Consider the following 13,699-nt stretch of genomic DNA (forward strand, 5'->3'; position numbering starts at 1 on the left):
TTTTTTTTTTTTTTTTTTTTTGAGACTGAGTCTCCCTTTGTTGCCCTCAGTAGAGCGCTGTGGCATTATAGCTCACAGCAACCTCAAACTCTTATTTGATCCTCTTGCTTCAGCCTCCTGAGTAGCTGGGACTACAGGCACCCGTCACAATACCTGGCTAAATTTTTTGTTGTTGTAGTTGTCATAGTTGTTTAGCAGGCCTGGGCCTGCTTCTAACCTGCTAGCCCAGGTATATGTGGCCAGTGTCCTAACCACTGATTCTTTGAAGGGTAGGCATTCAGGTTTGCATTACTTTCCAAGTTGATGGCTTGCATAGTATATAATTAAAAAGGCTGTTGATAATGATCAAATTTATTGTAAATTTTCCCCAACAAAACTGAAAGGAATTTTAGAGATGATGAAGTTTAATTCTTAGAAGTGTTCTTTTGTTGTTGAGGTTATTGTTTGATCTAAGTAGCTTTTAGATTTCTTTCAGAATATTTTCAAAGACCTTTAATAGTTACTGTAATAGATTTTTCTAATAGTTACTGACAATTACTTTATTAATGTATTTATTATAGAGAGAAAAATTCACAGGCTTCAAAAGTGTTTATTACATCTGACCTATGTGGGCAGAAGTTCTTATGCTTTTTAGTAGAGTCCCAGCTTCAATTACGGTAAGTGTATGTGAAATGTATTTTCCTTGTGTATTTAATTTAGGCTGCTTTTTCTTCTTTTCTGGCTTAAGTAGCTTTATTGAAAAAGAATTTACATATCATAAAATTGGTACGTTTTACCTATACAATTAAATTATTTTTAGTAAATTTATAGAGTTACACAACCACCACCATAACCCAGTTTTAAAACATTTTTATCACCTTAAAAAGGTTCTCTTTTTCTCCTTTTTTTTTTCTTTTGAGACAGAGTCTCAAGCTTTTGTCCTGGATAGAGTGCGTGGCATCATAGCTCACAGCAACCTCCAACTCTTGGGCTCAAGTGATCCTTTGCCTCAGTTTTTCTATTTTTAGTAGCGACAGGATCTTGCTTTTGCTCAGGCTAGTCTCGAGCTCCTGAGCTCAGGCGATCCACCTGCCTTGGCCTCCCAGAGTGCTAGGATTACAGGTGTGAGCCACTGTGCCTGGCCAAAAAGGTTCTCTTGTGCCTGTTTGTAGTTTTGTTTTGTTTTTTTTCCATTCCTGAAATACTTTTCTAAGAAGAATATTTTCCAGCTCCATCCATGTAAACATAAAAGTGGTAAAGTCTCCATTTTTTAATGCTGCACAGTATTCCATGGTATACATATAATTTATTAATTATACCACAATTTATAAATCCATTCATGGGTTGATGGGCACTTGGGCTTCTTCCGTGGTTTGGCAATTATGAATTGAGTTGCAGTGAACAATCTGGTGCAAATATCTTTGTTACCAAATGATTTTTGGTCTTTTGGATGTACAACTAGTAGAGGAATTGCAGGATCAAACAGCAGGTCTATATTTAGATCCCTCAAGTTCTTGAAACTTCCTTCCAAAAGGAATGTACTAGCTTGCCTTCCCACCAGCAGTGTAGAAGTGGTCCTTTATTCTCCACATCCATGCCAACATCTGTAGTTCTGGGATTTTGTGATGTGGGCTACTCTTACTGGAGTTAGATGATATCTCAGAGTGGTTTTGGTTTGCACTTCTCTGATGATTAAAGGTGATGAACATTTTTTCATGAGTCTGTAGACCGTGTGCCTGTCTTCCTCAGAGAAACTTCTGTTCATGTCTTGCCCACAATGAAATGGGATCACTTGTTTTTTTCTTAGTAATAAGTTTGAGTTCTCTGTGGATTCTGGTTATTAGACCTTTGTTGGAGATATAACTTGCAAAAATCCTCTCCCATTCTGAGGGCTGTCTATTTGCTTTACTTAGTGTTTTCTTGGCAATGCAGAAGGTTTTTAATTTGATCAGATCCCAGTAATGTATTTTTGATGTTGCTTCAATTGTCTGGGGTGTCCTCCTCATAAAGTAGTCTCCTAGGCCAATGTTTAAAGTGTTTCCCCTGCACCTTCTCCAGGAATTTTTATAGTTTCATGTCTTAAGTTTAAGTTCTTTAACCAATGAGAGTCAATTTTTGTTATAGGAGAAAGGTGTGGTCCAGTTTCAGTCTTCTACAAGTCGCCAGCCAATTCACTCAGCACCATTTGTTAAATAGGGAATCTTTCCCCCAATTTATATTTTTGATAGACTTATCAAAGATCAAATGACAATAAGTGTCTGGGTTCACCCCTTGATCTTCAATTCTGTTCCATACATCTACCTCTGTATTTTTGTGCCAGTACCATGCTGTTTTGATTACTATTGATTTATAGTATAGTCCGAAGTCTGGAAGTGTGATTCCTTCCCATTTGTGTTTATTTCGGAGTAATGTCTTGGCTATTCAAGATTTTTTCTGTTTCCATATAAAACGAAGTACTAATATTTCCAGGTCTTTAAAGTATGACAGAAGTGCTTTAATAGGGATCACATTAAATCTGTAGATTGCTTTAGGTAGTATAGACATTTTAACAGTGTTGATTCTTCCCAGCCATGAGCATGGTATATTTCTCCATTTGTTAACATCTTCAGCTATTTCTTTTCGCAGAGTTTCATAGTTCACTGTATAGAGATATTTCACATCCTTATTTAGATACACTTCCAGATATTTCGTCTTCTTTGGCACTATTGTTAAGGGAATAGAGTTCTCAATTGTTTTGTCCCCTTGACTATTGTTGGTATATATAAAGGCTACAGGTTTATGAGTGTTAATTTTGTATCCCAAGACGTTGCTGTATTCCTTGATCACTTCTAGGAGTTTTGTAGTTGAGTCCCTGGTGTTTTCCAGATACACAGTGATATCACCTACAAAGAGTGATAGTTTGATCTCCTCTGGTCCTATTTGGATTCCCGTGATAGCCTTCTTTTGCCTGATTGCAATGGCTAAGACTTCCATTACAATGTTAAAAAACAGTGGAGACAATGGGCATCCTTGCCTGATTCCTGATCTGAGTGAAAATGATTTCAATTTTACTCCATTCAATAAGATATTGACTGTGGGTTTGCTGTAGATGGCCTCTATCAGTTTAAGAAATGTTCCTTCTATATCTATTAAGTGTTCTGATCAAGAAAGGATGCTGGTTATTATCAAAAGCTTTTTCTGCATGAATTGAGCAAATCATATGGTCTTTGTTTTTTAATTTGTTTATGTGATGTATTACATTTAGGGGTTTACGTATATTGAACCACCCTTGGATCCCTGGGATGAAACCCACCTGGTTGTGATGTATAATTTGTTTGATATGTTGTTGGATTCTGTTTGCTAGGATCTTAGTGAATATTTTTGCGTCAATATTCATTAATTTTCTTTTCTTGTCGGGTCTTTTCCTGGTTTGGGAATCAGGGTGATATTTGCTTCATGGAGTGTGATGGGAAATATTCCTTCTTGTTCTATGTTTTGGAAAAGATTAAGTAATACAGGTACTAGCTCGTCTTTAAAGGTTTGGTAGAATTCTGATGTGAAGGTATCTGGTCCTGGGCTTTTCTTTTTGGGGAGATTTTTTATAGTTGATGCTATTTCAGAACTTGTTACAGGCTTGTTCAACATTTCCAGTCTTTCTGGCTAAGTCTAGGAAGGTGGCATGTTTCCAAGTATTGATCTGTTTCCTTCAGATTTTCATACTTCTGAGAATAGAGTTTTTATGTAATATATTAAGGATTTGTTGGATTTCTGAGGAGTCTGTTGTTACTTGGCTTTTACCATTTCTGATTGATGAAATTAGGGATTTTACTCTTCTGCTTCTGGTTAGCCAAATGTTTATTTTATTGACCTTTTCAAAAGACCAACTTTTCGATTGATTGCCCTGTTGTATGGTTCTGTTGCTTTCAATTTCATTTAGTTCTGCTCTAATTTTAGTTACTCTTTTCTTCTGCTGGTCTAGGGTTGGAATGTTCTTCCTTTTCTAGTTGCTTGAGATGTCCCATTAAGTTGTTGACTTCTTCTCTTTTCGTTCTTTTGAGGAAGGCTTGCAATGCTGTAAATTTCCCTCTTAGGACTGCCTTTGCAGTATCCCAGAGGTTCTGGTAATTAGTGTCTTTATTATTGTTTTGTTCCAGAAATTTGGTGATTTCCTTCTTAATCTCATCTATGACCCAGCTATCATTCAGCATGAGGTTATTTAGTTTCCATGTTTTTGTATGAGTATGTGGATTTCTGTTGTTACTGAGTTCGACTTTTACTCTATGATGGTCCGAGAAAATACAAGGAATGATTTCTATTCTTTTAAATTTGCCGAGGTTAGACTTGTGACCTAAGGTGTGATCAATTTTGGAGGATGGTCCATGGGCTCATGAGAAGAATGCGTATTCAGTTTTGTTAGGATGAAATGTTCTGTAGATGTTTGTTAAATGCAATTGTTGAATGGTTAAGTTTAAGTCTAAAATTTATTTGCTTATTAGCTTCTTATTCGAGGATCTATCCAACACTGCCAAAGGGGTGTTAAAATCTCCAACTGTTATGGTGCTGGAGGAAATCACATTGCTCATGTCTGTTAGAATCTCTCTTATAGGCTTGGCGCCTGTGGCTCAAGTGGCTAACACGCCAGCCACATACATCTAAGGTGGCGGGTTCGAATCCAGGCCCACCAAACAACAATGATGGCTGCAACCAAAAAAAAAAGCCAGGTATTGTGGCAGGTGCCTGTGGTCCCAGCTACTTGGGAGGCAGAGGCAGGAGACTCCCTTGAGCCCAGCAGTTGGAGGTTGCTGTGAGCTGTTATGCCACGGTACTCTACCCAGGGGGACAGCTTGAGGCTCTGTCTGAAAAAAAAAAAAAAAAAAGAATCTGTCTTATAAATTGAAGCACATTGTGGTTGGGTGCATAAATGTTAATAATTGAAATCTCATCATGTTGAGTGTTGCCCTTAACAAATATGAAGTGACCATTACCTTTCCTTACTTTTGTTTGTTTAAAGCCTGTTGTATCTGCAAATAAAATTGCAATGCCTGCTTTATTCTGATTTCCATTTGCCTGACTCATAGATGACCATCCCTTCACCCTGAGTCTGTTTATCTTTTAAGGTAAGGTGAAATTCTTGAATGCAGCTGATGTCTGGCCAGAGTTTTTGTGTCCAGTCAGCTAACCTGTGCCTTTTTAGAGGGCAGTTTAAGCCATTCACATTAATTGAGAGTATTGATAAGCCTGGTAGTATCTTGAGTATTGAGTTTTTTTAAAGTCCAGAGGACATTTTTAATCCTTTCGCCACTGTGGAAGTTGAAATTTGATCAAAAGTTTCTGAGTGAGTTTACTTTGGTGGTGGATGGAAGATTGTGCTGTTCATTATGGAGGATAGGTCTGAGGATACTCTAGAGAGCTGGTTTAGTTATGGCAAATTTCTTCAACTTGTGCATGTTATTAAAGTATTTAATTTCTCCATCATAGATGAAACTCAGTTTAGCTGGATACAGGATCCTGGGTTTGAAAGTTATTTTTGTTTAAGGAGATTAAAGGTTGATGACCATCCTCTTCTAGCTTGGATTCTTTCAGCAGAGAGATCTGCAGTCATTTTAATATTCTTCCCATTATAGGTTATGGTTTTCTTATGTCTGGCTGCTTGCAGAATTTTCTCCTTCATGTTCTCTTTGGTAAAGCTAATTATAATATGTCTGTGAGAATTTTTATATGGGTTGAGTCGTGCTGGTGTTCTGAAACTGTCTGCTATCTGAATTTCAGAATCTCTTGGCACTCTGGAAAATTCTCTTTGATTATTTCATGAAGTAAAGCATCTGTATCCTTTGCAGCAAGCTCATCACCTTCAGGAATTCCCATAAGGCGAATATTAGATCTCTTTGAATTATCCTAGAGCTCTCTGAGAGAATGATCCATTTTTGTTCTCCACTTCTCTTCCTTTTTGAGCATTTGGGAGCGTTCAAAAGCTTTGTCTTCATTGTCAGAGATCCTTTCTTCTGCCTACCCCATTCTGTTACTGAGGGATTTTACTGTATTTCTCAGATCTTTGAGGGCTGCGAGTTTTTTGTCAAAATCTTTAGTGATTTTGTCTTTGAATTCGTTGAATTCTTGAGACATCTTTTGAATTACCCTTGAAATTCTAATTCCATCTTTACCTTCATTCTATCAGTCTTATTTGCTGTCCAAATTCTGGACTCAATTTCTGACATCTCAGCTATTTGTTTATGAATGAGGTCTTGTGCTGTGTCTTCCATATTGTTCCTTGGGGGAGTTGATCTACTCTGATTATTCATGTTGCCAGAGTTTTTCTGCTGATTCCACTTCATAATTGTTTTTTACTGGTTGGCTAGAAGGGCAGGTAAGGTAAAATTGGATTGAGAGCCCCTGGAGTTGTGGTTAACCAGCCCTTTGTCAATGATCTGGGACTGGTGACTGCAGCTTTTTCCCCTATAGCTTTGCACAGGACCTGTACAGTATTACAGTCTGAAGCTCAGGAAACCTGCTTGGTGTGGTGGGGTTAGGTGGCTCTGTCTTGTATTCAGCTGGTCCTTGTTCGATCCTAGTGGACCAGTGACTCTGGTTTGAAGTCTTAGCTATGGAGAAATGCAAGCAACTAAGACACCCCACCCCCCATGGACAACAACTGGAAGAGGAAAATCAACCCTTCCCATTACTGCATAACCAGGGTACCACCCGAGAGGGTCCTTGGGTGATTTGCCCAAGGTAAGAGTTGTAAACCAATTGACCCAGTCAGTATGAACTCTCAAGTAGGAGAGTTTCAAAGGTCTCCAATAACTAGATGGCGGAGGTCTACTAGCTGTTCAAATTTGGCTTGCTCCAGTGCTCTGTGGAGTCAGATAGGCCCGCCCTGCAGCAGAGTTGGACCAGGGGGCTGCGTCTCTTTCTCCACTTTGCTCCTTTTTCATGCCCAGTCACTGGTGACTCCACAGGGCTGAGGTTGTGCTCCCGCCAATAAGTAGACGTGCTGGGGCCGGGGCTTTGCGGCTGTGAGAGTCAAAGGAAGGTCAGTGCTCCCTCCACCTGGCCACCACCTTCTGCCACCAGCCAGCTGGGGGAGCTGAGGCCTGACTACCTTGGGTACTCAATAGCCACTGGGGAGTGTTCTACCTGAACTCAGTCTAATCCTGAGGATAACAAATCAGCAAATGCTTTTCTCCCTCATCCACTGTACCTTTGCCCCAGCCGTTCTGCAGCAGTGGTATCCCTAGAGAGTGAGTTCTGATTTCCTCTGGCAGTCCTCAGAGTTGGGGAGGTGTCTCTCCATGATTAGACCCTGGCAGGATCGCTCTATTGTTGCTGAATCTTTGTGGGAATTGATCCTGTGCAGTTCTCAGGCGACCGCCATAGCCAGGGAGTTGGCTGTAGGTGCAGCTTCAGGAGCACAGGGCACACAGATCCATCAGCGGGCCGGGGACGGTTCTGGCAGTGCAGGGTGCCCTGTGACTTTAGCAAGGAGAGAGCTGAGCCCACCAATCGGGCAGGCAGGGCGCAGCTCAAAGGCTTCAGCAGGGCGGGGTGTGCAGCTCTGGCCTGGTGGAGTGGGGGTGGGGCGCTTGGTCCAGCAGGGCAGTGGTTGCTGCTCATGAGCCACCTCTTGCAGTCTCTGCAGGGGTTAGGCTTCTGGATCATCAGGCAAGTGGGGAAGGGTGGACTGTAAGTTCAGAATGGCAGGGAAAACGTTAATTCAGTTTTCCTGCCTGGCAAGAGAGTGCTAGGGTCACAACCAGGTCCCTCTGGGGAAGTAGTCCCACTTCCTACAGCTCTCACCTGTAGGGTGAGACAAGAGGTCCTCAGTTTACCGCTTGTCTGTAGAAAACCTACAGGAGCAAACAAAAAGAAAACAAACAAACAAAACACTTTCTTGGGGGAGGGGTTATACACTTTTCCTTTGGGATGAGTCTTGTACCTGAAGTTTGCTTTCTTGGAGTCGCAGGTTGCCCCAACAGAGGTGACGTGCAGTTATCACTCTTCTCTCTCAGCTTGGCTCCCAGTCTTCATCTTAATTGGGTACTTTCTGGACATTATTCTTCCCCCATGATGAGCATTTTTTCATACGTTTGTTAGCTATTCCTCTGTCTTTTTTTTTTTTTTTTTTGAGACACTCTTATTATATCACCCTATGACTTTATAGGCCCATACACCTTAGCCTCTTGCATATTCCCTCTACTGCCTAATCCCTGGAAACCACTGGTATATTCTAGGCCTATGTAATTTTTCATTATATAAATGGATTCATATAGTATGTAAACTTCTGAGAATTGTCTTTTACCTTTCAGGATAATATTCTTATGACTCATACAGATTGGTGCATGCATCAATAGTTTGTTTCTTTTTCTTTTTTTATTTTTATTTTTTGGTATTTAGTTGTGTGAAGTTTCAAGAGAGTAATGATAAAACCCAGCTCATCTTTGGTTCTGTCACCATCGTATCAGCAAAGGACGCAGCACCAGTGGAGGTAAATGCAGGCACATTTCTTTCTTTCCTTCAAACAATTTTTAAAAATTTTTTAATCTGAACTCGCTGTGAAAATGTAGTCACCTTTCTTGAGATGTTGAGCATTATCATGCTTCATCAGATTTTTCAGCTGAAAAGTTCGTAAATTTGCTCTGTTGGAAAACAGGTTTTTTATGTCTTTTGTAGAAGATAGACACCATGCTGGTCCTAGAAGGCAGCGGAAACCTGGTGCTGTACACAGGAGTGGTTCGGGTAAGCGATAAGTTGCATGTAATGCTTTTAGTAGGGCTACCTCCATCCTTATTTTTTAATGTTATTCTAGGTTGATACTTAAAATCTGGTACTCTTATGGCCTGTACAGTTTGGTAGAAGATTTTTGTTAAGAGTTGACAATGAAGTTTTCAGTTTAGATTGGTCCTAATTTGTAGTGCTAGCTCACTGCTATCACATACATTGATGCTACTCTGGGATAAACGGGTAACTTATAATGAGTATAGGTAGATTATTTAAAAAAAAAAGTTTGTTAACTACAAAGTGAAATTAATCTGGGGGTAGCTTTGTTATGTACTAAAGATTTTTCCTTTTCCTTTTTTTTTGAGACAAGAGTCTCAATATGTTACCCTTGGTAGAGTGCCATGGCATCACAGCTCACAGCAACCTCAGACACTTGGGGTTAAGTGATTCTTTTGCCTTAGCCTCCCAAGTAGCTAGAACTACAGGCACCCACCATAATGCCTGGCTATTTTTTGTTTTTGTTGTTGTTGTAGTTGTCATTGTTGTTTAGCTGGCCCAGGTCCGGTTTGAATCCGCTAGCCTTGGTACATGTGGCTGGTGCTGTAACCGCTGTGCTATAGGCGCCGAGCTGATGTACCAAAGTTTTGATAAAGTTATGTTATATTTAATGTGGTATATATTGGGTGTATTTTTTTTAACATTTATGAAGTTTACATATAGCATAATGTAAATTCTACAATTTTAAAATTTTAATTTAAGTACATACAATTTAAAGAATAATAATGAAGTGATCATTCATATAACTACTACTCAGGTTAAGAAATAAAATATTGGCCAGGTGCTTTGGCTTACTCCTATAATCCTAGCACTCTGGTAGACCAAAGAGGGTGAATTGCATTTGAGACCAGCCTGAGTGAGAGTGAGACCCGATCTCAACTAAAAATAGAAGAAACTAGCCAGGCATAGTGGCACATGCCGATAGTTTCAGCTACTTGAGAGGCTAAGGTGAGAAAATTGCTTAAACCCAGGAGTTTGAGGTTGCTGTGAGGTATGATGAGGTCACAGAACCCAAGTCGACACAGTGAGACTTGGTCTCAAAAAAAAAGAATACTGCCAGTATCTTTTATTTTTATCATGTTATTTTCTGATTCCATCCTACCTTCATCCCTGTAGAAAGACGCTATCATCACTATTATGAAAACTCAGTCCTTGCTTTTATAACCATTATAATTACTTACATGTACTAAAGAATAAATTGTATAGTTTTCCCATTTTTGTACGAAAATATGCCATATACTCTTCTTCAACTCATTTGTTCATGATTTTGTTTTAGATTTATCTACGTTGATGTTACTGTTTACTCATTCACTGTTATATATGATATTCTATTATGCCTTGTACTGTTGGGCCTCATTTTGTCATGTGTTGCATATACTATTCTTTTGAACCAGAGTCTCACTCTTGTCACCCTGGGCAGAGTGCAATGGGCGTCATAGTTCACGGCAACCTCGAACTCTTAGTCTCAAGTGATCCTCTTGCCTCATTCTTCCCCATAGTTGGGATTATATGCACTTGCCACGCCCCTCAGCTAGTTTTTCTATTTTTAGTAGAGACAGGGTCTTGTTTTTGCTCAGGCAGGTCTCAAACTCCTAAGCTCAAGTAGTCCACTGGCCTTGGCTTCCGAGGTATACAAGAAGATTAATGTTTTCATGCTTACTAACAACAATGTTCATTCTGCAGCCCACTCATTGCTTAAGAAATAATTTTGACTTTTAGGTCTTTTTTTTTTTTTTTTTTTTTTGAGACAGAGTCTCAAGCTATTGCCCTGGGTATAGCATTACAGCTCACAGCAACCTCAAACTCTTGAGCTTCAGCGATTCTCTTAACCTCAACTTCCAGCGTAGATGGGACTACAGGTGCCCACCACAACACCCAGCTATTTCTTTTATTGCAGTTGACATTGTTTTAGCTGGCCCAGGCCAGGTTTGAACCTGCCAGCTTCCATGTATGTGGCTGGCACCTTATCCATTGAGCTTCGGGTGCTGCCCAAGACTTTTCGGTCTTATTTAAGAAGTACATTTTGTAATAACCATTGTTGCCATAAATAGTGATTCCTCTGATTGTTCTGGGCAAATTTAATTCTGGACTAGGTGTGGTGGCTCATGCCCGTAATCCTAGTACTTTGGGAGGATTGCTTTAGGTTTGAGAGTAGCCTGAAGAAGAACACAACCCATCTCTACAAAAAACTGAAAAAGTAGCCAGACGTTGTGGCTCATGCCTATAGTCCTAGCTACTTGGGAGGCTGAGGCAAGAGGATCACTTGAGCTTGGGAGTTTGAAGTTGCAGTAGGCTATGATAACACCACTGCATTCTAGCCCAGACATCAGAGTGAGAACCTGTCTCATAAGGGGAAAAAAAAACCTCTGGAAAGGATTCACCATTCTAGATGTCATTAAGAACAGGCTTGATTCTTGGGAGGTCAAAATATCAACATAAACAGGAGTTTGGAAAAAGTTAATTTTAACTCATGGATGATTTTGAGGATTTCAAGATGTCACTGGAGAAAGTAGCTGCATTTGTTGTGGAAATAACAAGAAAACTAGAATTAGAAGTGGAACCTGAACATGTGACTGAATTGCTGTATTTTATGATAAAACTTGAATGGATAAGGAGTTGCTTTTTATGGATGAGTGAAGAACATGGGACTTTACATCTTTTACATTTACCTGGATAGAGTTGAAATACGTTCTTCTTAGTAAAGTATCACAAAATGGAAAAATAAATATCCAATGTACTCCATACTAATATGAAATCAATATATATACAATTATATACTCAAAAAACACTAATATAGCCTATTTAGGGGGTAGAGGGAAGTGGGAGGAGGACGGGGAGAGGATATATGGCAGTAGGAGGGAGGGCATGAGGTGGGAGTTCACCTAATGTGCCCATTGTGAGGGTGTATAACATGCTTCCTGAGTGAGAGGCTCTTTACAAATGGAACTTTACCCTGGAAGTGAGAACAATGTAACCTAAAAATTGTATCCTCATATTAAATTGAATAAAGTTAAAAAACCATATTAAACTGCAGATTTAAATCCTATCAGCCTACTAATCATATTAAATATAATGGCATAATGTAATTAAGTAACAGCCTTGCAAAAACGATTAAAGTAAATACAACCCAGCTATATATGTGGGTTGTAAGAAGCTCACTTCAAATATAATAATACAGATAAGTTAAAAGTTTAGGGAATCGGGTGGTGCCTGTGGCTCAGGGAGTAGGGCACCAGTCCCTTGTACCGAGGGGTGGCGGGTTCAAACCCGGCCCCGGCCAAAACTACAACAACAAAAAGTTTGGAGAATCTCAAAGCCGCTTTGCTCTCTTGAAAGCCATAGTAAGGAAGATGGGAACTCTTAACCATCTGGCAGTTTGGTAAAATACCTCACTTACCATTTGGACTCCCCTCTCTGTGGGTTCTGGTTGGTCAGATGGTAAGAAATTGTTGTCCTTTCCACATTTAAGATTAGTGAGAGAAAAGGTTTTTGTGAGTGACTAATCTTGGGAGCAACTCTGGCATTGGTATTTTTTTTGTATTCTGTGGTATGAATATTCATCTTATTTGATTCTGTCTCTTCTCAGAAATACCCTTTATTGTCGTTACTTTCTTTTGTCTTTTTGTGTTTTGTCACAAAGAGGGTTACTGTAGGGTAGAATGCAGGCTTAGCGCCTCCAAATGCCTAATGTTCAAGCCACCTCTGCAGACTATCCAGTTACATAATTCTGGCTAGACTGGCATCTATTAAGACAAAATAAACTAAATTTTATGAAGTTTCCTTCTCATCCTATTCTTTGCCCCTGAGCTTGTCTTGTGATTGAGTGGGAATTTTTTCTTCAGTCTCTGCCATTGGTGGGGGCAGGGGCATGCTTTTTCAAGGACAATGTCAGGCAGCCAATCTGAAAAGATTGGTGGCCAGAGACACATAAGGTTTAAAGCAGCACACTCTTTTTACTGACTTGTCAATGTCTAGGGGAAATCTGTGTCTTAAAATGTCTTACTGTCTTTGTTATATTGTCTATTTTTGAGAGTGAATTTTTGGGGATCTTAGAAACTGCCTTATCTGTCCTCTTCCAGGCTAATCCTAGAAAATTTCTACCTGGGTTTCCTGAGAAGAGACAGTAGATTGAGTTGCTTTTGGAGTGAATATGCCATTAAGATTAATGGCCAAATTGAAACACTTCAGCTCAGTGCCAGCCACATACACCTGCTGTGGCAAGTTCAAATCCGGCCCGGGCCATCTAAACAATGACAACTGCAACAAAAAATAGCCAGACGTTCTAGCAGACGCCTATACTCCCAGCTACTTGGGAGGCTGAGACAAGAGAATCATTTAAGCCCAAGAGTTTGAGGTGGCTGTGAGCTATGACACTGTGGTACTCTACCAAGGGTGACAAAGTGACTCTTTCTCAACAACAACCAAAAATGAATAAATAAATTGAAACACTTCAAAATTTTCTAAAAAAAAAGTAAAAGGATGGAAAAAAATACAGCATGCAAACACTGATCAAAAGTTAGACTGGCTATAAAGTAGGCTTGAAAGGAAGGAAAATGACCAGGGACAAAGAGAGACTTGAATTAAAGATAAGGAGCCAAATCCCAAAGAATGCGTAACGAATTCTAAATGTGTACACACCAGACTATAGACCTGCAAACTGAAGGATGAAATAGACAAATCCACAGTTATACTTCGAGACTTTAACACCCTGAGTAATTGATAGAACCACAGTTGTATGTCAGTACCTCAGAACTCCTGTTATCAGTACAAAAAATAAAAAGAAATTGCCATAGCTGCAGAGGACATGAATCACATTATCAAACAAGTTGAATTGATTGACAGATACAACATACTCTGCCCAATAACAGCACATTATTTTCATGTGCACATAACATTCACTAAGATAAACAGTGTTCTATCTTTTTTTTTTTTGAGACAGAACCTCAAGCTGTCCCCCTGGGTAGAGTGC

General features: G+C 39.6%; 1 protein-coding gene across 2 annotated transcripts in view; it reads left to right on the top strand.

Moving 5' to 3' along the window:
• Positions 1–13,699, top strand: part of ANAPC1 (anaphase promoting complex subunit 1) — a 115,185-nt gene that overhangs the window by 24,287 nt on the left and 77,199 nt on the right. For both annotated transcript variants that reach the window (XM_023518812.1, XM_012811065.2), the window contains exons 11-13: positions 561–656; positions 8,350–8,440; positions 8,626–8,691. In XM_023518812.1, the coding sequence (XP_023374580.1) occupies positions 561–656; positions 8,350–8,440; positions 8,626–8,691 (253 nt within the window). The remainder of the gene's footprint in view (positions 1–560; positions 657–8,349; positions 8,441–8,625; positions 8,692–13,699) is intronic.

The sequence above is a fragment of the Otolemur garnettii genome, unplaced genomic scaffold (genome assembly GCF_000181295.1).
Source record: "Otolemur garnettii isolate 467f Iridium unplaced genomic scaffold, OtoGar3 scaffold00148, whole genome shotgun sequence".
NCBI lineage: Eukaryota > Metazoa > Chordata > Mammalia > Primates > Galagidae > Otolemur > Otolemur garnettii.